This window comes from Neolamprologus multifasciatus, chromosome 15 (assembly GCF_963576455.1).
Source record: "Neolamprologus multifasciatus chromosome 15, fNeoMul1.2, whole genome shotgun sequence".
NCBI classification, from domain to species: Eukaryota; Metazoa; Chordata; class Actinopteri; order Cichliformes; family Cichlidae; genus Neolamprologus; species Neolamprologus multifasciatus.
In genome coordinates this window covers 36,489,396-36,511,185 of record NC_140453.1, presented here as the reverse complement: position 1 = coordinate 36,511,185, position 21,790 = coordinate 36,489,396, and the positions used below count along the sequence as shown (strand labels likewise).

The 21,790-nt window shown below is 40.3% G+C and overlaps 1 protein-coding gene across 1 annotated transcript in view; it reads right to left on the bottom strand.

Annotated features, from left to right (window-relative positions):
- ddhd1b (DDHD domain containing 1b) overlaps positions 1-21,790 on the bottom strand; it is a 33,388-nt gene that overhangs the window by 8,411 nt on the left and 3,187 nt on the right. The window contains exons 3-12 of the mRNA XM_085133246.1: positions 21,526-21,654; positions 19,329-19,476; positions 19,113-19,222; positions 14,285-14,391; positions 11,551-11,807; positions 10,942-11,017; positions 5,811-5,960; positions 2,711-2,775; positions 2,377-2,555; positions 1,376-1,633 (exon numbers count right to left, since the gene is read on the bottom strand). Of these exons, the coding sequence (XP_084989372.1) occupies positions 1,376-1,633; positions 2,377-2,555; positions 2,711-2,775; positions 5,811-5,960; positions 10,942-11,017; positions 11,551-11,807; positions 14,285-14,391; positions 19,113-19,222; positions 19,329-19,476; positions 21,526-21,654 (1,479 nt within the window). The remainder of the gene's footprint in view (positions 1-1,375; positions 1,634-2,376; positions 2,556-2,710; positions 2,776-5,810; positions 5,961-10,941; positions 11,018-11,550; positions 11,808-14,284; positions 14,392-19,112; positions 19,223-19,328; positions 19,477-21,525; positions 21,655-21,790) is intronic.

The following is a 21,790-nucleotide window of genomic DNA, read 5'->3' as shown; positions in this document are numbered from 1 at the left end:
TGTTGAGGTCTGGGAAGCGCTTCCGCTCCCTTAAGGCCAAAACAGAGAGAATGAGGAGGAGCTTCTTCCCCCAGGCTATTCAGGTCCTGAACCAGGTGTAGGACTGGACTCTCCCACACCCATCAGTATAAGACTGGACTCTCACACACATCACATCACCACATGCACTCTGGTTTTTCTTTATGCACACTTCCTATAATTTATAATCTTTATAATCTCTTTCTGCTATTTGCACAGTATTTTTTTTACTGTAAATTTCTAAGTTAATTTGTAAATTTTTGTAGTAACCTGTAAATTGTAAATACTGTAAAACTTTTTTCTGTCATTTAATGGTTGGGCATTGTACAGCTACAAGCACTTCACCCCCATGTCATACTGTGTATGGTTGTGTGTGTGTGTGACAAATAAAATTTGAATTTGACTTGATGAAAGTCCAATTAGGATAACCACATGTTTTAAGAGCTTCCTTTACGTGTGTGTTCCCTCTTTTTCCCTTCAGTCTCAGAGGGGACATTTTCCGCCGGGTGTTGTAGGGTCCTGATTACTCCAAGTTTGTGTTCCAGAGGGTGGTGGGAGTCAAAGAGGAGGTATTGGTCCATGTGTGTGGGTTTCCAGTAAACTTCAGTGTTGAGGTTTCCATTCTCTTCAATGTGCACGGCACAGTCCAGGAATGGCAACCTGTTATCATTTGTGTCTTCCCTGGTGAACTTTATGTTTTATCCACAGAGTTAATGTCTGCGGTGAAGGATCCAAGAAGTATAATCCTTCACAGCTCACATCACTGGAGGTTTCCTCCTGTTATGAGGTTTTTCTACCCACTGTTGCTTGCTCGTAGGCGGGTCATGTGATTGTTGAGGTTTCTTTCTGATACTGGAGGATCTTTACAATATAAAACACCTTGAAGTAACTGTTGTTATGAAATGGCACTATATACATAGAACTGAATTGAACTGACTTAACAGAACAAACATGATTTTGACTCACAAAAAAGTTTCTGAAAAATGATTACAGGGAGATAAAAGAAATGGTAAATGGGCTGGTTCTTATATAGTACTCTTTTACTCAAGCACTTTATACATGTCTCATTCACCCATTTACTACTCTCTACTTATAGAGATTATAGCTAAGTACTTTCTAATTATCATTCACACAGATTCTGTGTGACACACACATTCTGATGAATCCATCAGGAGCAACTCAGAGTTCTTGCCCAAGGATGCTTTAGCATTCAGACTCAGCCTGGGAGCAGCCTGGGATTGAACTACCAGCCTTCTGATTAGTGGATGATCTGCTCTACCCCCTGAAGAGCAGCCACGTTGGTTTAAGATCTCAATAACCACAGCAAATCATAGATGCTTTACTTTACAGCACTTACATGAGGTGATGTCCATGACAGCTGAGGTGGACTGGGACATGGCAGGCTCCACCTCCCTTCTTTCCTCCATTATTTGTTTGTCTTTGTCTTCTTTCTCTGCCATTGCTACTTCTTCCTCTCCTGTTCCCACATTTTTTACATCAGAGGTCCCACTCTCAGAATCTGATGGCTCCTCCTCCACTCCACCCACCTGGCCGCTGGAACGGGAAAAGCGGGAAAATAGGATTCCTCCAATTCCCTTTCCGAGACTTGCAGCACCTTAGGGGTAATTAGATTTATGCATTAGATCATCTTATTTTGTATTCCTAATCTAAAGTTCTTCATTAACAATATTTACTGTGTTCAAAAAAGTCGTGTGTCTTCTGCCCTTTTCTTCTTTCAACTGCTCCCTTTTGGGGTTTTCCGGATACCCACAACCAAGGTATTGGGCAGTAATGGAAAAAGCTGGATTGATGCACCAACCGTATTAATTCTCATGTTTTTCAAAGCCTCAGGGAGTCACTCGAAGGGGGCAAAAGGGCAACAGGTTCAAGACCCTTGTCTGTGGACCACAACTGTGGCAGCAAAATGTCACCTTGAAATGTTTGTTTTTATCGTTCTAGTGCTCTACAAATTTCATGACCTAAAAATGCTTGGCTTGTCTCATCTTAAATTTTTGGGAGCTTAGTGGAGTGAAGTTCTAATAGTATTAGAAGCAGTACCTCTATATCTGCTGTGTAATATCAAATGTCTTTTATCCAGTTAAAGTTACTCTCCAGAGCTAATTGCTTCTATTGATTTGTTTAGAAACTGTTTACTGCCCAGTGCTGGGCCTGCTACAATATCAGCAGCTCAAGCATCTTCTGTTTCTCTCAGCTTACATCAGCTGATTTTACTTGGCGTTCATATCCATTTCAGATATTATTATTTCACTAAACTGATTTTTAAACACGAGAAGTTAAAAAAATCACATATATATAATGTTCTCCTATCATCTATGACTCTATTGCCGAAATCCTCACCCATGATGCTGGCCTTGCCCAGGCTGGTGATTGACTCTCCATAGTGCCGTCGGGGCTGGGGGGGAGACGTGCAAGGGCTAGGGATGCTCTCTGAATCTGAGACAGACACAGTCTCCTTCAGGGGATTGAGCAGCGTGGGCCGGATCAGATCATACGGTGCCGGGTTGGTAGTGTTGTACCTGCACATCACATCAACCTCTGCTCAATGAAACACTTCGTCCTTACTTAAATGACATGATAGTTATTACTACACACAAAACCAAAAAGTTTATTTCATTCCAGCCTTTACAGCTAGAAAACATCTTTTATATACAAGACACTTGACATTTCTTACCAGTGGATCTGAACAGGTGCAATGTTACTGTAGTGCTTTAAGATTAGAGGCTCCAGTCTGTACGCCTAAAACAAACAAATGTTTAAACTCATTAGGTATTTTAAAGACACAATTTAATCATGACTGTAAGCTTGTCTTTAAATTTTTTAAATTTATATTAGTGTAATACTACCGTAACCTTTTGTAACATTATCTTTGTAAGTATTCATTGAACAAGATATGAATAGCTTGATCATTAAAATAGGTACTTATTATCTCAGCAGGTTAATAAGATACATAACTGTGGAGCTTCAGCCACAACAGCTCCCACTTTGGACCCATGATACAGACATCCTCTCTACTTTTAATATTTGGCTTCAAACGTTGCTTTTTGCTAAAGCATATTTGAATTTGAATTTATTTATTTAAAAGGGGCAGTGCAGTTTAACATAGTCCAAGTACAAAACATGAAACTGATGTATAAGTTTCATGATATGTGCGTTACAATACTTTTCAACAATTGTCCCTTGTTGGGATTACAATCAACATAGATACATTTTACAATAAAACATACATTTTCATAAAACCAAAATACATCATAAATACAATTACAATTAATAGATAATTAATTAATTAATAATTAATTACAATTAAAATAAATTAAAAATCATTAGTTAAAATGACTACATCTCTGATTTCCCTTTAACAAAATTTTAACCTTCAATGTAAAGGATCTGATGTCTGTAATCAATTTGATTTCGTTTGGAAGTGTGTTCCACAGATGGCAAGCCTTTATGGAAAAAGCTGATATAGTTAGGGTTGGATCAGATGACCCTGAATCTTCCTTTAGTTGTGCTGCAATAGTTTCATTTTCACTCACCCGTCTGCATTTAATTATTAGTTATTATTAATCTCTGGCCAAACCAACCCAACATTATTTATAAAGCGCTTTAAAACAGCAAGTGCTGACTTATATGTTTAACTGCTTAACATTAAAGACAGAATAAAAAATAAATAAATTGTGTGTAAATGTATATATATATATATATATATATATAAATATATATATATATATATATATATATATATTAGGGGTGCAAGGATACACAAAATTCACGGTTCGGTTCGGTTCGATACTTTGGTGCCACGGTTCAATATTGTTTCTATACAAAAAAAATGTTCATGCCTTGCTAAATTGTCATTTATTAAAATTATAAATATATATTTCAACTCAAAAGTACAGTTTTTAAATTTAATGTTGCTGAAACAACAAAGTAATAAAAAAAAAAAATCTCTCTGATCGAGAAATCCCTCATCTTTGGAAAAGAGAGTTTACAGAGAAATGGCTCTTTCCAAAATAAAAGCTATACTATACGCTTCTTCTGGGCTATATTCTCAGCAGCATATTAAACATATCAGGTCCCCATAAGGAGAATCATGTGCTAATGGCTGTCTAAATGACTCGGGTAAAGTTTGTAGCATGCGTGCTTGTTGTTTTTGTCTGCTTCCACTTGTCTTTGCACGAGGATGATGTCGGCGTAAATGTGCAGTCATATTCGTTGTGTTCCCACTAGTGCTGTCAGTGTTAATCTCATTGATATGACGTTAACGCCAGAACACGGCAAATGTCCTTTAACGAGCTACCGCGGATCGCCCCGTGCGTGAGGCTGGATGGCCAACACGTTAACGAGCTAACTGCGCTAACGCACTAGTTCCCACCAATTGAGCAATTGGCACATCCGACATACTGTTTTACTTTTGTCCATGACGCGCTTACCTTCAGGGTCATACGTCACATGAAAACTAAAATAGTTCCAAACACCAGATCTGAATGAGGGTGGGGGAGGTTCAATTTGCCATGTTGCAAGGAGAGCTTAACTTCTGTCTCGCTGGCTTGCCCGAAAGCACTGTATCGAACGGTTCAATATCGATACGAGTATTGTTGCACCCCTAATATATATATCCTCCTAAGTCCTGAACTCTTCCATGGCATGCATTTTTAATTTCTCTTTGATATTTGGGCTGATTAGGACCTGTATATACCTGTATATATATATAAATATACATATATATATATATATACACACACACATTAGGGGGGCAACAATACTCGTATCGATATTGAACCGTTCGATACAGTGCTTTCGGTTTGGTACGCATATGTATCGAACAATACAAAATGTTTAATTTATGCCGCGTTATGGCGTTAACCTCATTTCAGATTAACGCTGACAGCACTAGTGGGAACACAACGAATATGACTGCACATTTACTCCGACCTAGTGCAAAGACAAGTGGAAGCAGACCAAAACAACAAGCACGCATGCTACAAACTTTACCCGAGTCATTTAGACAGCCGTTAGCACATGATTCTCCTTATGGGGACTTGATATGTTTAATATGCTGCTGAGAATATAGCCCAGAAGAAGCGTATAGTATAGCTTTTATTTTGGAAAGAGCCATTTCTCTGTAATAAACTCTCTTTTCGAAAGATGAGTGATTTCTTGATCAGATAGATTTATTTATTTTTTATTATTTTGTTGTTTCAGCAACATTAAATTTAAAAACTGTACTTTTGAGTTAAAATATATATTTATAATTTTAATAAATGACAAATTAAAAAGGCATGAACATTTTTTTTGTATAGAAACAATATCGAACCGTGACACCAAAGTATCGAACCGAACCGAACCGAACCGTGAATTATGTGTATTGTTGCACCCCTAATGTATATGTATATATCATTTGCCTGACATGGTCCACGTCAGGTGTTGAGGAACCAGGGCACCTTGATGAGAAAAGAAATGGGTGTGACTTTTAATTTTTAATCTGTGGCATTCTTCCATGGCCTGTCTTCAACTTGTCTTCTTACACTCACCCCAACTGGTCGAAGCAGATGGCCGCCCCTCCCTGAGCCTTGTTCTGCTGCCGTTTTCTTTCTGTGTTAAAAGGGCGTTTTTTCTGCCCACTGTCACCGAAGTGTTTGATCATAGGTCATCTGATTGTTGAGGTTTCTCTGTATTGTTGTTGGATCTTTACTTACAATATAAAGTGCTTTTAGGCGACTGTTGTTGTGATATGTCGCTGTATAAATAAAACTGAACTGAAATGAATGACTCACCACAGGGTCCGTAGGGTGGAATATGTTAAAGAGGCGATTGCAGATAGATTTTGGAAGGATGTGGTCCTGCATGCCATTGTTTCCAGGACGGATTCCTCGCAATGCTAAGAATACAGCCAGAGGAGACCCCATGCAGAAGAAATTCTCTACCTGCAATACAGAGAACAGGGTATCATTAGAGATATTAGAGATATAGTCATTGCTCCTAACAGGCATTTAGTGGCCAGGTCTTCACTTCAAGTGAAGCTCCCTCAGATTATGATTCTGTGAGCATTTGACATGCTAGGAATGTTTTTACTTTAAATATGAAGGTCGATTTATACAACAATGTTTTTAGGCTGAAATACAGGGAGACTATATCTGCAATCAGATCTATGACAAAAGATGAATAGAATGGCACATTTTAATGTTTCAGATCATCAAACAATGTTAGTATTAGACAAAGTTCATTTCAGTAAATATACATTTTTTAAATGATGATTTCATTCGGCACCAGGAAGCAGAGTTGCAGTCGTACACAACTCTTTGTGGCTCCTCTCCTCTTGTTATCCCCCCAAAACCCCATCCCCTTAGAGACTGTGTCAGCCCCCCAAACAAAAAAACCCCCTAAAAATCACGAAAAAAATTACTTAGAATCACAAAGAGTACCTGAACGCTACATCCACAGAGGTCAATTATCTTGTCAATAATTTTACCTCCTCACTACATATGACACTGGTTACTGTAGCTCCTGCGAAAAATAGAGCCTCAAATCAGAAGTACTTGACTCCCTTGAATAATTCTCAAATGTAGCTAAAGCAGATAACTCTTAAGCTGTCACAAATTTAGAAGATAATTGTTTAGCCTGGAGAAATACTTTGCTGCTTTATAAGAAAGCCCTCTGTAAAGATAGAACATCTTACTATTCATCACTGATTGAAGAAAATAAGAACAACCCTAGGTTTCCCTTCAGCACTGTAGCCAGGCCGACAAAAAGTCAGAGCTCTGTTGAGCCAACCATTTCTTTAACGTTAAGTAGTAACGACGTCATAAACTTCTTCACAAATAAAATTTTAACCATAAATTAATTTGTAGTACTTTCCAGACTGATAGATGTTTTTGTTTCTTTTCTGTTTAGATCTTGAAATGATGTGTCCTTTTTTGGGCTCTTTCTACCTACTTCACTTTGTCAGACAGGTTCTATTTAAGTGACTTTGTGATTCAGTGGGTCTGACAATAATCGGGCCTGGGTGTCACTAGTCACTGTGGAAGCCTGTAATTCAAAATTTCGAGTTATCTTTCTCAAAATTTTGACTCAATAACTCGAAATTTCAAGTTAGTGCTGCCAATCAGTAATCTGAGTGAATGACGTCATTTCCTTGTTACCCAGAAGCTAAAGCCCTCAGCTACAAATGCTACAGCTAAGCTACCAGTATTGCAGCCAGTCATGAATGCACAGATTGCTGATTATTTTCAGCGTGGCTTCACAAATGATGAAATCCTTGTGTTATTAGCTGAATCACATGGCGTTACTATCAGCAAACGTACTCTCGAAAGCACCAATTTGTTGCAATCCGGTTTTGAGTACACATTCCATGTAGATTACTGATTGGCAGAGCTAACTCGAAACTTCGAGTTACTTTTCTCAAAATTTCGAGTTAATAAGTCGACATTTCGAGTTAATCAGTCGAAACTTTAAGAAAACAAGTCGAAATTTTGAGTTAACAACTCAAAATTTAGAGTTATGGATACTCTTTTTGTGGCGGAAATGGGCTTCCATAAGTTACATTGAAGTTGTCTTTCCATAAAATGTTGTTATTCACAGTTAATTTGTGATTTATTGAGGGGGATTACTTTTTCACACAGTGCCAGGTAGCTTTGGATAGTTTTTTCCCTTAAAAAATTAAATCATCATATAAAACTGCATTTTGCATTTACTTGATTTAGCTTTGTCTTGTATACAAATGTGACACAATTCAGTGTGACAGCCAGTTTGTCATACATAAGAGTATTTTTCTACCAACTAAAGACATCTGAATGTAAATTTGCAACACAAAATGACTGTCATAGATGATCCATAGTCCTTTTTGGACATGTTTGAAAATCATCACTTCATGAGCACCGAGCTGGGGCCTGCCGCCCACCCTTCTGCCTACGTCCAGCAGCTGAAAGATGCGGCTATGTGGTAGCTGGAGAACAACAGCTACAGGAGCTGGTCATCACGGAACAGTTTGTGAGGGATTGAGATGAGTAAATGAGATGTCACAGGCCAGTGAGCTCGAAGGCAGGTGGTTCTTAGCAGGTCGTCACTTTGGCTAAGAACCACCTTGCACACTGAAGCAAACCAGGCTACCCATCTAATACCATGGACTGGACCTAAAGTCACTGTCCTTGCTTTACTGCCATTAGTCCAGTTGCCTGCTGGAACTGCACCCAGCTTGCCTTGGGCAGGAGTGCTGCAAGCATGGAGTGACCCTGTCACTTCTAAAAATAAGTGCCCTCATAGGTGATGGTGGTGGTGGTGGTGGTGGTACAGGTCACTTCCAACACCTTTTCCCAGTCAGGGGGGCACCAAACAGTGTTATGATCAAAATGCAAAGGGGATATACATTGTGACATAATAGATTCAGACTACATTCAGTCCCTGACTCAAAGGCACCTGGTTCACACATTTTAAGTGTGTAAATGGGGATGTTTACTGCTATGCAGTAGCATCAATGTAAAATAGGTACAAAGGTAAAATGCCAGTAGCCCGATCCCATTGGCCACATATTTGGGTGCATGTGCACACTTAACCACATAAATCCAGCTCACATTCCAAAAGCACCTTTGTGCCCTTTACCACTTATGGAGGTCATGTTTGAACAAACTGGCATGGATTTCACTGGGTCATTTCATCAAGCCATTTGTGATAAGTTCAGGTGGACTGTGCAATTCGATATTATCAGAGCACCATAATATTTCTGCAAAAAATGTGGCATGGGTACAGTTTTAGGGCATCTCCCAGGTTGGAATGCTGAAAGAGATTCTGACATATTAGGGCACAGAGTTCATGTCATGCAACATTGAAAGAAGAACTTCATAAGTATGTGTATTAAGGCTATTTTACAAGTATCATCTGCCTACTGACGGTCTAATGGAGTGACTGATTAAGACTCTAAAACTCATGATTTGTTAATTCATTTGTAACAAGGAAAACAAATGGGAATAATGGATGTATTCCCTGTTGTTTGTGTGAGCTTACCCAGGTCTCCCCAGGATTTTTGTCCCTTTGAACTGCTGTTCAATTGAAAACCTTTAAACCAGGATTTCATAATTACCTACAGAAAACTACGAGGAAAGTTCAAAGTGTAAAACTTAAATTCAATACATTATGGACCTGAGAGCAAAACATCACGCTTTGGGTTGGTTGAAAACTTGCTCCAGGCCCAAGAACATCAACACCACCTGTACAACACAGGGGGAAAAAGAGTGCTTGTATTACTCTTTTCTTCCAGCACTAAAATTACTCAACAAGTTGTAAGACCCCTTTGAGATCACGCAACGATTGGGAGATGTTGACTATGATATGGTGCAAACAGACAGAAATCGGAGCAACAAAAATGTACCACCTCATTCTCCTTGAAGCATGGAGGGAGGGGGGGTCTGTCTCTCTGGTGAGCCAGATGAATGACAGAGCTGAGATGAGTCCTTTCTAATTACCGTTTTTAATCAGCCCAGAAGGCATGTGTTGCCAAGTTGCATCTTCCTGGTTACAATAATTTCATACAGCATCATGTTAAGACTTCCCAATGGTGACGGTTTGGTCAAGACTTTATAGATTGCCAGAACACAAAAAGTAGTTCTGAAAGAATTTAAACAAAATCTGGAAATGAAGGTAGTAGGAGTAATGGTGCCTGGTGTAGTCCTATTGTTATTGTCATGAAGAGGGATGGGTCTATAAGGTTCTGTGTTGACTATCCCAAGGTGAATGCTGGTTTACAGTTTGCTGCCTACCTCATGCCCTGGATTGATGAGCTCAATTGGGCACCGCTCAATTTTTCATGACACTGGATTTAACCAAGGCCTTACTGGCAGATTTTCTTATCTCCAGAGTCCAAGGAAAAAATGCCTTTGTTTGGTGCCCCGGCCTGTTGCATCCCAATACTACAAATGCTGCTTTCTACAAAGATTAAATGATCAGCCACAGAAAAACCTGAGCATAGCATGTACAGTGGGTAAGCACATTGCTGGAGCCCTTGAAGCAAGCTGGACTTACTCCCAGCCTGAAGAAGTGCAGGATTGGACAGAGGCAGGTGCACAATCTGGGATTCCCCTTGGGCAGTGGGCGAATATCCTCTCATGTGGACAAGATGGGATTGGCTTGTTACTATCGAAAGTTCATCCCACATTTCACGGATGTGAATAGCCCATAACTAAACACACCGAGAATGGTGGTCCATCTTGGGTCTGGTGGACCAATTGGTGCCAGATGGCTTTTTATAGGGTGAAAATAGCCCACTGGTGGAACCCCCTGATCAACACCCCTAACTTCTCTGTCCCTTTTATTTCGCACATTGATGTGTTGAACAGAGGGTTGGGAGCTTATTTTTTTCCAGTTGGTGTGTGAGGTTAACTCTCAGTGCTTTACATCAGAGAGAAACTTAGTAACTTAGTATAGCATACCAAGTTTGGACCATGCCTCACTGCAGTTGCTGCACTACATAAAGGATGCCAATGTCCAGATCACTCGATGATGACTGTGGTTAACTTCTTTTTCACTGGGGAAGGGGTTAGAGCAAATAACTCCCCGCCCTAAGTTGGGCAGTGGGGGTGTGTGGCTGTGGGTTATGGTTTGTGGCTTTGCAGTAGCAGGGAAAGGTAGGGCAGGATGACCGAGGGTTCCTGCATCAGATGCAAAAAGACACATAGGGTGTGTGTGTGCAAATTAGTTTTTTTTCCCTATATAGTACATGTTGAGCACAATAAGCAATAAGGAAGGGGGCAAATACTTTTTGACTGCACTGTGGGGCTGGAGGAACGCAGTGGTGGACAAACTAAAGCAGTGGGAATGAACACTATCCATGAGAGTATATTCCCAGAAAGTTTTATAATAAAGATCTGTGTGTGCAAATCTGCTCTGTTTGAGGAGAAACTGCTACACCATCTTTACCTTGAATTTCAAGGCGGGCACTGGAACACAAGACGAAGTCTGCAGACCCTGGAACTGATCCTCTAAGTCCCTCAACCTGGACAGGATGACAGATACCCTTTATTATGCCAGTGTAAAGCAGTTGACATGACTTTCAGCCAAAAACAGTCTAATACATAATGAAAAAACAAAGGCTGATGTGAAAATTGCGACCCGAAAAATGTGTGAAAAATCTGAAACTGAATAAAATAAAACTGTTTCTCCAAGTCAATGATAAAACAATAGTGATATCTCTGACAACGATTATCAAACTCTCAAGCTATATTTTATTGAGCATTGATCCTTATAAAGATATTTGTTCCCTACATTTTGAGCAGCTCCAAGCCATTCTGCTGGTGAAGGCCACTTAAACAAAGAGTTAACCTTTGTATTGTATTAACACACAAGTATTATACAATTATATTACACAAGTGATTAAATATTTCTCTGTCCCTTCCTATATAATGAAAAAATGTGGAAGAATAAAGAGGGTCTCTCCTCAAACTCCTTTGTGCCATTAGGTACACTTTTTGCTGAAACAGATGGGGACTCTGACTCCTTACCTGTTTCAGACAAAAGCCAGAGGAGTACCTGAGGCGCGTTAGTCTCAGTTGCTCCTGAAGGTGGTGCTTTTCATCAGTAGGCCAGTGGATCTGTGGATCCTCTGGGTCTAGGGCTTCTGGATGATGAAAGCGAACTGGATCCCAGCCCGTCATTATGTCAAAGGTGATGACGCAGCCCAGTGAGTGAGACACTATGGACACCTTCCCATTTTTCTCAAAGTCTGGGTTCCGTGAGCAGAAGAGTGAGTACAGACGATTCAGTTCCAGAGTCAATCCCCTGGTAATCTACACAAACAAAACAACAGCATGTATGCACAACAGCATGAGATATAAGTTTAATTATGTCAATCAGATTCAAATAGATATGATTATATTTGTTGGGGTTTTTTTAGGGTCATTTTGATCGGCCGGTAGACCAGTGCTCCATAGCCAGTCTGGATTACAAAATCTTAACCAGATTTTAAGTGTCACAAAGTTTGGTTTAGCCTAATAGGAGTAATGCTGAGTGCCAGCAGGGAAGCAGTTTATTTAACACACTGATCACAATTTAGAATCACCAATTAATCCAACATGCATGTCATGAAGCTGGAGTACCTGGAGGAAAGCCACACAACTTGCCACAGAAAGACCAGGCTTCACATCACAAACCACTGCACCAGCTCCCTGCAGCACCATATCAGTGAGGGGACAAAGGCTAGCCCTTAGGAACACGGTTTGTAGTAAGAATATTTATTTATTGTTATTGTTTATCATTTATTAGCACATTGAAATAAAAGGTTAAAATATAAAAGTTTTATCGTTGTCATGTGTTGACTGTGAGAAAAGTAAGGATCCAAATGCAGACATGCAGAGACTTACTGAGGTAAACTAAAAGTAAGGTGTTTTTGGTTTTTGCAAAGGGAAACTGAAAACAATTAACTAAATTATTAAACTATTAAATCTGATATCAATTAAGCATCTGGGAAATCCATTAACTCCCTGCACTAAAGGGAAAATTAACTGGAAGTGACACACTCTGTAAGCAAATCATGAGAAAGGTGGTGGATCAGGCCAAAACTACACAGGAGGAGCTTGATGATGATATGAAGGCAGTCGGGACGACTGTCACGAAGGATTTCTCCATTAAGTACTAAGTCATGTTTTGCTTGGGGATCAAATTTATGCTTTTTTGGTTGGCGTAGGATTTTTTGTTGATATCCTGTCTTTTTTTCATTAAACGAACCTACCATCAAAATAAGAGACTGGTCATTTCTTTTTAAGTGTAAGTGTAACAACTTTGACTTATACTTTAACCTCAATAGCTCATCAGTTGGATCAGCCCACAATGGGCAATCTTTGCTCACCGCGTGCATCAGTGAGACTTGCCTCCTCATGACCAAGTCGCTGGATCACCACCCATTCCTTCCTTTTGACCACTTTTGATTGATACTGACCACTGCAAACTAGGAACACCTCACAAGAGCAGCAGTTTTGGAGATGCCCATTTTCAGCTGTGAGGACAAAATGTTCAATTGCTCACTATTATATCCCACCCACTAACAGGTGCCATGAAGAAGATACAAGAGCAGAAGCATGAACTAAACCTCTTCTGAGAACATGCATCTGTATTTGCATTGTTCAAATAATTATAAAAAGTTAATGGTGAACTGGACTTTACGCAGAAGCAGAGCATAAAGTGTTTTACGAGCCAGCTGTTCCATGCAGGTGATATGGCCAATGAGCAGACAAAACAAAACTGAATGAAAAAGCTGTGCTCCCCCCCTTTAGCATTATTTTGTAGTTTGCAATCCTCAGTGGCTGTGTTTTTCCTTTTTCAGCTCATGTACATTTAGGTTTCAGATGGAGTGTTTCAATCCATTGTGCATTGGGTGACCGTGGCTCAGGGGGTTGGGAAGCGCATCTGTAACTGGAAGGTCACTGGTTCAATCCCTGGGCTCTCTGTCCTGGTCGTTGTGTCCTTGGGCAAGACACTTTACCCTACCGCCTACTGGTGTTGGCCAGAGGGGCCGATGGCGCGATATGGCAGCCTCGCTTCTGTCAGTCTGCCCCAGGGCAGCTGTGGCTACAACTGTAGCTGCCTCCACCAGTGAGTGAATGCGAGAGTGAATGAATAGTGGCATTGTAAAGCGCTAAATAAATCCAATCCATTATTATTTGCTTTAAACCAAAGGGCAATTTGACTGCTACCACTGACAGTGTGTAACTGTCCTTGTTCTTAGATATATATATCTTATATCTTATATATATATATATATATATATATATATTGTAAAAGTTCAAAGACATTTGATAAGTCAGAGATTTCTGACTGGCAAAAGTACCTTCGCCAAGGTAAGCAGACTGTTGCTGATTATTATGTAGACTTCTGAATCTTAACTGAGGAGGCAGGCTGAGATGAGAAAGACCCTCATTTTTACATGGATGAAGTAAAAATCTCAGAAGTGAATTTGCTGCCAAAGACTTTCTAATGTGTACTTGATTTATTGATACCTGAATGTGCATTAGGATCAGTGATCACATTCAGGTGCAGAGATGACTGCCAGACTCCCAGGATCCACCGACCTCCAAAAGTGCTTCCCCAGATGCTCTTTCTCTGTAAGTTATTTCTATCTAACATTTAGAGAACTCCTTGGGGTTAGTGTCTTGCCCAAGGATATTGGAGAAGACGAGGATCAAACAACCAACTTTCTGATTAGTAGGCTGCTCTACCACCTGAGCTACAGCTACCCTGAATGTTGAAATGGTGGAGCTTTTTCACTCACCTCATCTCTGTACAGAGGACTTGTGTAGTACATGATGTCCATGGCACTGCTGTTCAACATGTCTCTTAGACCTCTAACCTTGTCTGGAGTGATGGAGTCCACTGTGTCTGTAGGAAGAACATCCAAATACATAAGACATGGTTGTCAGAAATTCCCAGAGCAAAATGAATTACTTTTTAATGCTTCTGCATATTCTTGAGTAGGCATTATGATTCTGGCTTGCAATGTATAGATATGGCAAAACCCAGTAGTATTGTCCTCCTGTCCAACATGAATATTAGCGAGTAAACCACAACAATGAAACCACTGACAGGTGAAGAGAGGATAGTACCATCATCAGCAAGTGTCAGGAACATTTTTCTCACCAGGGCTACTGACTTTATCCTCCTTGTTTTGTAGCATTCAACAGTACTACCCCCTTCTCCTCTTTTGGTCCCTTTCGTTTGCTGCATTCATTTCTGTAGTTAAAAGTTGATTTTGGGGAAAAATAAGTATGAGGAGGAAGTATAAGGATGATAGATGGATAGTTTTTCAGTGTCACTCTGAGAAAGGACGTTTCTAGTTTCAAAGATGTTGTGCAAATGGAAGAAAACAGTCGTAAATATTTGTTTAATATGTACATTGAAGGACATATCCTGGTCAAAAAAAGGTTCCTCACAGTGTTACTGGAGGCCAAGGTAATGCCATCCAGAGTAAGAATCTGGTTTCATATCCATATTTGTAAGCTGTTTAAGGCCAAGTGAATTCATCTCATGTAAACAATAACGTGGTGCACAGCGTGACGTGAAAAGAGGCACATACTTTTGACGTTGCGTGCCGAACTCTGTACTCCTCGTCCACACGTAAATGCAAAAAAGGAGTTTTTAAAAATCTGTTTTCGGTGATTCGAAATGCCGTGTACGTGTGGACGAAAGGCCCAAACGCATAGAAACAGCTGTGTTTTCAAAAATACCCATGGAGGTGTGAACGAAGCAGTGTTGGGGGGGGGGGGCAGCAAAAAAAGTTTGGGAACCACTGAATTAGAGAATTAGAGCTATTTATGTCTTTAAGACATTCCTGCAGTTTGACTAATTGGTGTGCATTATCTGGCTAGGCAGAGTTGGGTGCCGGTACGCTATGCCTCTGATGATATTGCCTAAGGAAGGCATGTATCATGTAAACAGAAATTGGTCCCAGCATTGAACCCTGTGGAACTCCATATTTGGCCATAGACAGCTCACACAATTTTCACCACAAACTCATGAGCTGTGCTCTAAAACTTTTTAGTGAAGGACCTAGATAAATTCAGCTAAATGCACTTTTTCTAGTTCATTTGATCCCTTACAGTAATGTAAGTTGTCTTCATGCAAGAACATTACAGAACGCCATGTAAAAATATTGTCACATAGCTTACAGTCCTCTGCTGGAGCCCGAGCTGAATATATTTATATTTACATCTGATGAATTTCTTTTCACAATATTGTAATTCTTTATTTAGTTTTTGCACTAGTATTTAAAAATCTTAATAGAAATTCAGTTAAAGATCAGAATACAGAACAAAACACGAGGATGATGGTAGATTTCTTTTCTTAAAAGTAATCCAGCATGGCACTAAATCACTCCCTGTAAAAAATAATTTGCCGCATTTCTTGTTATATTACTTTTGGATTACTCAGTAATATGCCCTGAAGTGCACTCTGACACAATGACCAGTTAACAATATAAACCTGAGCTATAGTCTCCCATGCTGACACAAATCTTAATCCTAATCAGGACATACATGTGATCTTTTTCTTAGTCTTTACATAAAACCACAAAAACAACATCACAAAGCAGCTGAAAACCAGCTCAAAGGAATTCCCTCAGTGATTTTACTTTAGAATATATACGGACAGAAATGAAGTCTGCAATGCTGCAGGCCTGACTGCTCATCACCACTTTTGTTGACTGTTAAGGTTCAGGCTCTGGCTACATCCTGGTTCAGCATATGCTCAGCTTTAACATCACTCTGGATTCTTCTGTAGCTTTATGTCAGCATGCTGTTTGTGTAGACGTATGCAAAGAGCAAGAGTTGTATTGGTTTTGTCCCAGATGCAGTTTGCACTCTACCAGCGTACTTTTGCCTTTTTGTGCAATTAAAATAAAAGTAAAGTCCATATTTCCACTCCTCAGAAAAACATTGTTGTAATTTAGTCTGCCTTTGGTGTGGTATCGAGAAATTTTGAAAGTCTTTCACTGCATTACCTAATGTGGATATCAGAAGAGTTGTTCAAGAGCCAAAGACCACTGAAATCAGCAGGTACAATTGTTTTGAAGAAAACAGTAAGTGATGCACTCAACCGCCATGGACTGTATGCATGCATCTACTAGGATGATGAAGATAAAACGCCGGTGGATGTGTGATACTGAAAACAGGAAACTCTCAACTGTTTTCAGAGAAAGAAAATAATGGCTCAGCCAATCAGTTGAACTCAATCACATTTAGAATCTATGGAGAGTACTAAAGCTCTGAGTCCATAAAAGGGGCCCACAGAACCTCAGAACTTGAAAACTATTTGTGTGGAAGAATTATCAAGCATCACACTGCACGCGACTAGTTTCTCCATACAGGAGGCATCTTGAAGCCGTCATCACCAGCAAAAACCTTTGTACAAAGTGGTAATTGCATTTCGGTAAGCATGTTCAATACCTTTTTTTGGTGTCATTTCTCATTATTACACATTAACTACTTAATTTATAGATAGATAAGATACTTTTATTGATGCCCATGGGGAAATTGACTTACAGCAGAAGACACCTGACATTCAAAAACACCACATAAAAAACAAACACATCACCTTAAAAAACATAAGCACACAATATGTAGACACTTTGGCTTTCCTTACATCTTAGGGATGATTTTATACCACACCAATTTGGCAGCCTATATGTTGCTCATGTTCAGAATTTTGATGGCTTGAGGAAAAAAAAAGATCATTTGGACGTATTTTCTGTGAACAAAGTGGGACAATAGCGCTGTGCAGATGATAATAGTCCAATAATAGAAAAGGTACGTGGATGCCTTACATCACTCACAATATTATTTGCTTTACTCCATACCCAGTCCCTAAAAATGCTTTCTAAACTTGCAGTTAGAAATGCAGTTCCAAGCAACTTACCAGCTAGTATCACTGTCTTTCTAGTCGTCTTTTTCTGTGCCTCAGAGACATTTTCCAAATAATACAAGAACTAAACACACTTTTAATAAAAGCCCAACAAAACATATGAAGCATTTTAGTTATGTTTTATGGTCGAGCATAACACTCTCACAGCCCTCTCACACCATTTAATAAAATATTCAAGAACTGGCCCATCCTCCCCATCATACACGAGGCTCTCTAAAGCTGTATCATCTGCATAATTAATAAAAAGTCTGTTTTGAAAGGTGCTATTACAAGACTTGGTAAACAACAATGGAGATAAAACAAAGCCCTGAGGGGAACCTGTTGAAATGGTCAGTTTGTCAGAAAGTTGAGTTACCATTCTGAGCAGCTGTGTTCTACTCCAAAGAAAATCTATAAGCAAAAATTATTTTTCCAATTTATCTGCTAAAATAATCAGTAAGATTGTGTTAAAAGCAGAGGAAAAGTCCACAAATAAAATCTTGGCATGAGTCTTTGCTTTTTCCAGATGAGCATGTAGTAAGCAGCAAAATTAATACATCATCTTCCACCCCTCTCTAGGGTTGATAAGAAAATTGCATGAGGTCTATAAGACCTTGAGTTTTTGATACCATGTACCTTTTCACCACATGTTCAAAACATTTTATGACCAGAGATGTGGGTGCAACTGATCTGAAGTCTTTTGGACCCAAAGGTCTAGGGAACTTTGGAACAGGAACAGTTACTGACACTTTCCAGACATTTGGTATCGTATGACTGTTAAAAGAAAATCAAACCAAAAAAATGAAAAATATTTTCAAATACTTCAAATATTTTCAAATATTTTTCAAATACTCCCACAGACATTGTCAGGATCTGAACTTTTTCGGGGTTTACAGCCTCCGAAAACTTGCAATACTTTTGATTCTGTAATAAAGTCCAAGGGAGGAGTTGGTGAGGAGAGCAACTCAACAGGACAGTAATTTCTGCTGCCACTATCAAAGCAGCAGAAAAGGGTGTTTAGCTGATCGGCCATCTCCAGACCCTCACTAACCTGCAGGTTGAGGGAAGCCTTCCCCCTACCTTGATGTGGGACATTTATCATGGGTTTGGTACTCTGCCACGCTTCTCTGGAATTACTAGATGTCACAGCACCCTCTAACTTTTGATTGTACTTTTAATTTGTCTCTGGAGGTCACTTCTGGCTATGTCACCAGAGTCTTTAAAAGTCTTTTTCTTCATTTGCATAACCTTTACAAGTTTTGGATGGGATCACTAAATTCACAGAGAAATTTATATAATCAGTCACCTGTTTGGTACAGTCATTAACGTTAGCACTTTCAAACACTTAGACATCTATGGTTTGATTTCTTTGCATGTGTGGATTGGATGGGTTGTTACCAACATCTAGAATTTTATGTCATTAGCACCTCTAGAAATATAAATATATTTTATATAGAAAAACTGTGATGTGTTCAATGCTTATTTACCCACTATATATGTTCAACATTTGATATAGAAAAAAAATATGCTGAACAAAAATAAGATTCACTAAATATTTATGCAAATTTTGATCCTGTTTTAGAAGATGAAACTCAGTCAGTTTAATGTAAAGTGTTGTAAGCAGGCTTTTCACACGTGCTGTAGCAGAAAATAAACTGCATAATAAGCTTGCGAGCAATTCAAAACGAAAGTGTTGTAAAACATACCTCCATCGAGACACAGTTTGGACCTCCACTCCACAGGAAGGAACTCTACATGCTCTGTGGTGCGATCTGAGAAGTGTTTCTCCTCCATCTTTCTGGCAGCATCTCTCATCCTATCCAGCAATTAAAAATAAATAAATAAATAAACTGTTACTTCCAAAATTACTCTAATTTTAATTTGTTATCTGTTCTTGCAATGGAAACACCATAATTTCTCACATGCTGGTGTTCCTGATAATGCGACCCTGGTCCATCTTCTGGCCAATGCCATGCACCACAAATACAATGTGTGTGGTTTCAGGTGGGGTGTCTTCAGGTGCAGCCTCTTCCACGTACCCTCGATGGAGACGTGTCCCACTGCTGGAGGCTGTGGACGTGAGAGACAGGTACAGGGCTGTGAAAAAAGTATTTGCTCTCTTCCTGTTTTTTTTTAGTCCATCCAGCCATTCATCCATTTTCTTCTGCTTATCCGGGGCCAGGTCGCGGGGGACGCAGTTGAATGCCTTCTTCACATGTATACTGGTTAGTCAAACTCCCATGCAACCTCAAATATCCTCAAAAGGATAGGGAGCTAGTCCAGTGTTAGGTGACCAGGACGAAAACTGCATTGTCTATCCGAACTTTGACTAATGGACGGACCCCTACCCCCCCCCCCCCCCCCCCCCCCCCCCCCCCCCCCCCCCCCCCCCCCCCCCCCCCCCCCCCCCCCCCCCCCCCCCCCCCCCCCCCATAGTTGGAGCACCACTCTGGTCTGCCAATACAACGGTACCACTTGAGATCGCCACATGACATTGTAGAGGCGTGTCAACCAAGACAGCCTTGCAACATCCAGAGTCTTCAGGAACTCAGGGTGAACCTCATCCGTCCCAGGGGCTCTGCCACCAAGGAGCTCAGTAGCCTCACCTCCAGTGATGAATGAGTTATGCCCCTCATCTGCTTCCTCTATTGAAGACCTTCCAGTGTGATTAAGCAGGTCCTCAAAGTATTCCTTCCACTGCCTAACAATATCCTCGGTTGAAGTCAGCACACCACCCCAATATTCACCGTGTGGGTAGAGCACTGTTTTACCCCTCCTGACTCACATGACGGTTTGCCAGAACCACTTCAAGGCAGTCCAAAAGTCTTTTTTCATGGCCTTTCTAAACTCCTCCCTCACCCGAGTTTTTGATTTAGCCACTGCCACATTCCACTTGTCCTGCTGGGACCCATCGGCTGTCTCCAAAGGCCCACAGGCTAACCAAGCCGAGTAGAATTCCTCACCAATGGAGGTGCGGAACACGGTCCGTTCTGACTCAATGTCCCCAGTCTCCCTCGGAATGCTGTTAAAGCTCTGTCAAAGGTGGGTGCTGAAAATCCCACATCAGCGTTGAAGTCTCCCAGTAGCACAACAGAGTCCTTAGGTGGAGCACCCTTAATAACCCCACCCAGGAACTCCAAAAGGCCAAGTATTCTGAACTGTTGTTTGCCACATAAGCACAAACAACAGTCTTCATCCATTCCCTGACGCAAAGGCATAGAGAACAAACACTTGCACCCACAAGGGAAAAATCCAACATACAGGCAGCAAGCCAATGAGATACCAAGACACCCACCCCAGCCCACTCCCTCTCACCAACGGCAACTCTAAACTGGGGCAGAGTCCAGTGCCTCTCAGGGAGACTAGTTCCAAAGCCCAAAAGATTCAACCTCATACACTAGCTCAGGCTCATTCCACCAGACAGGTGACACTCCATGTCGTGATCACCAGCCTCGGTAGCCAGGATTGTTTAAGTTTGCTGCACAAATGTTTAAGAACATAAAACAAATTCTAAAATATAACCTGAGTAAATAAAAAATCAGCTCAATATCACAAGCATACATAGGTCTGGTTAATACCAGATATACTTAATTGCTTAAATATCGCTTACCTAATCATTTAAATCACTTAAATAGAATCTCTCTGACAAAGTGAACTAGGCAAAAAAAAACTATTTTGAATATCAAAACAGCTAAAGAATCAGCTGAGAAACAAAGTCACTGACATCTACCAGTCTCAGAAGGGTACCAGCAAGTCCACCTCTGAATGGCTGAAAAAAACAAAAACAAAATTAAGGTTTTGGAGAGGCCTAATCAAAATCCAGACTTTTTGTTGAAATTTTGTTTAGTTTCATGACATATTTCAGCTCAGAAGGACACTAAGACATTCTCCTCGTCTTTGCAACAGCTGGAGTTCCTTGGTGACTACTACTGTCCTGTTTCCCTGATCCTGCATGGAATGTCAGCACTACTCACCAGGTCAGCTTCGTGGGGTGCACCCCATTTCTCACCCAGTGACAGCTGGGATAGGCTCCAGGGTCAGATGACCCTGAATTGGATAAGCAGAAGAGGATGGATAGAATTCTTGGAATAGACAGAAAGTGTTAATCATCCTATATACCTTTAGAGAAGCCCAGTTTCTGAGTTACAGTACGTGCAATCTTCGAGGTGGTGGCATCGCTGTACAGATACACCTCATCCACACTGTGCCAGTCCACATGACTCCTGTTCAGCTTCAGACTGTGGATAGCTGTGAGAAGTCACACTGTAATTAAGAGCAACTGACATAATTCATGCAGAATAATTAATTCACCAACTCCCATGACAGTATGCAGAATTGGAGTTAATGGGATCACTGCATTTTAAAATTTGTTACTTTTTGTTGA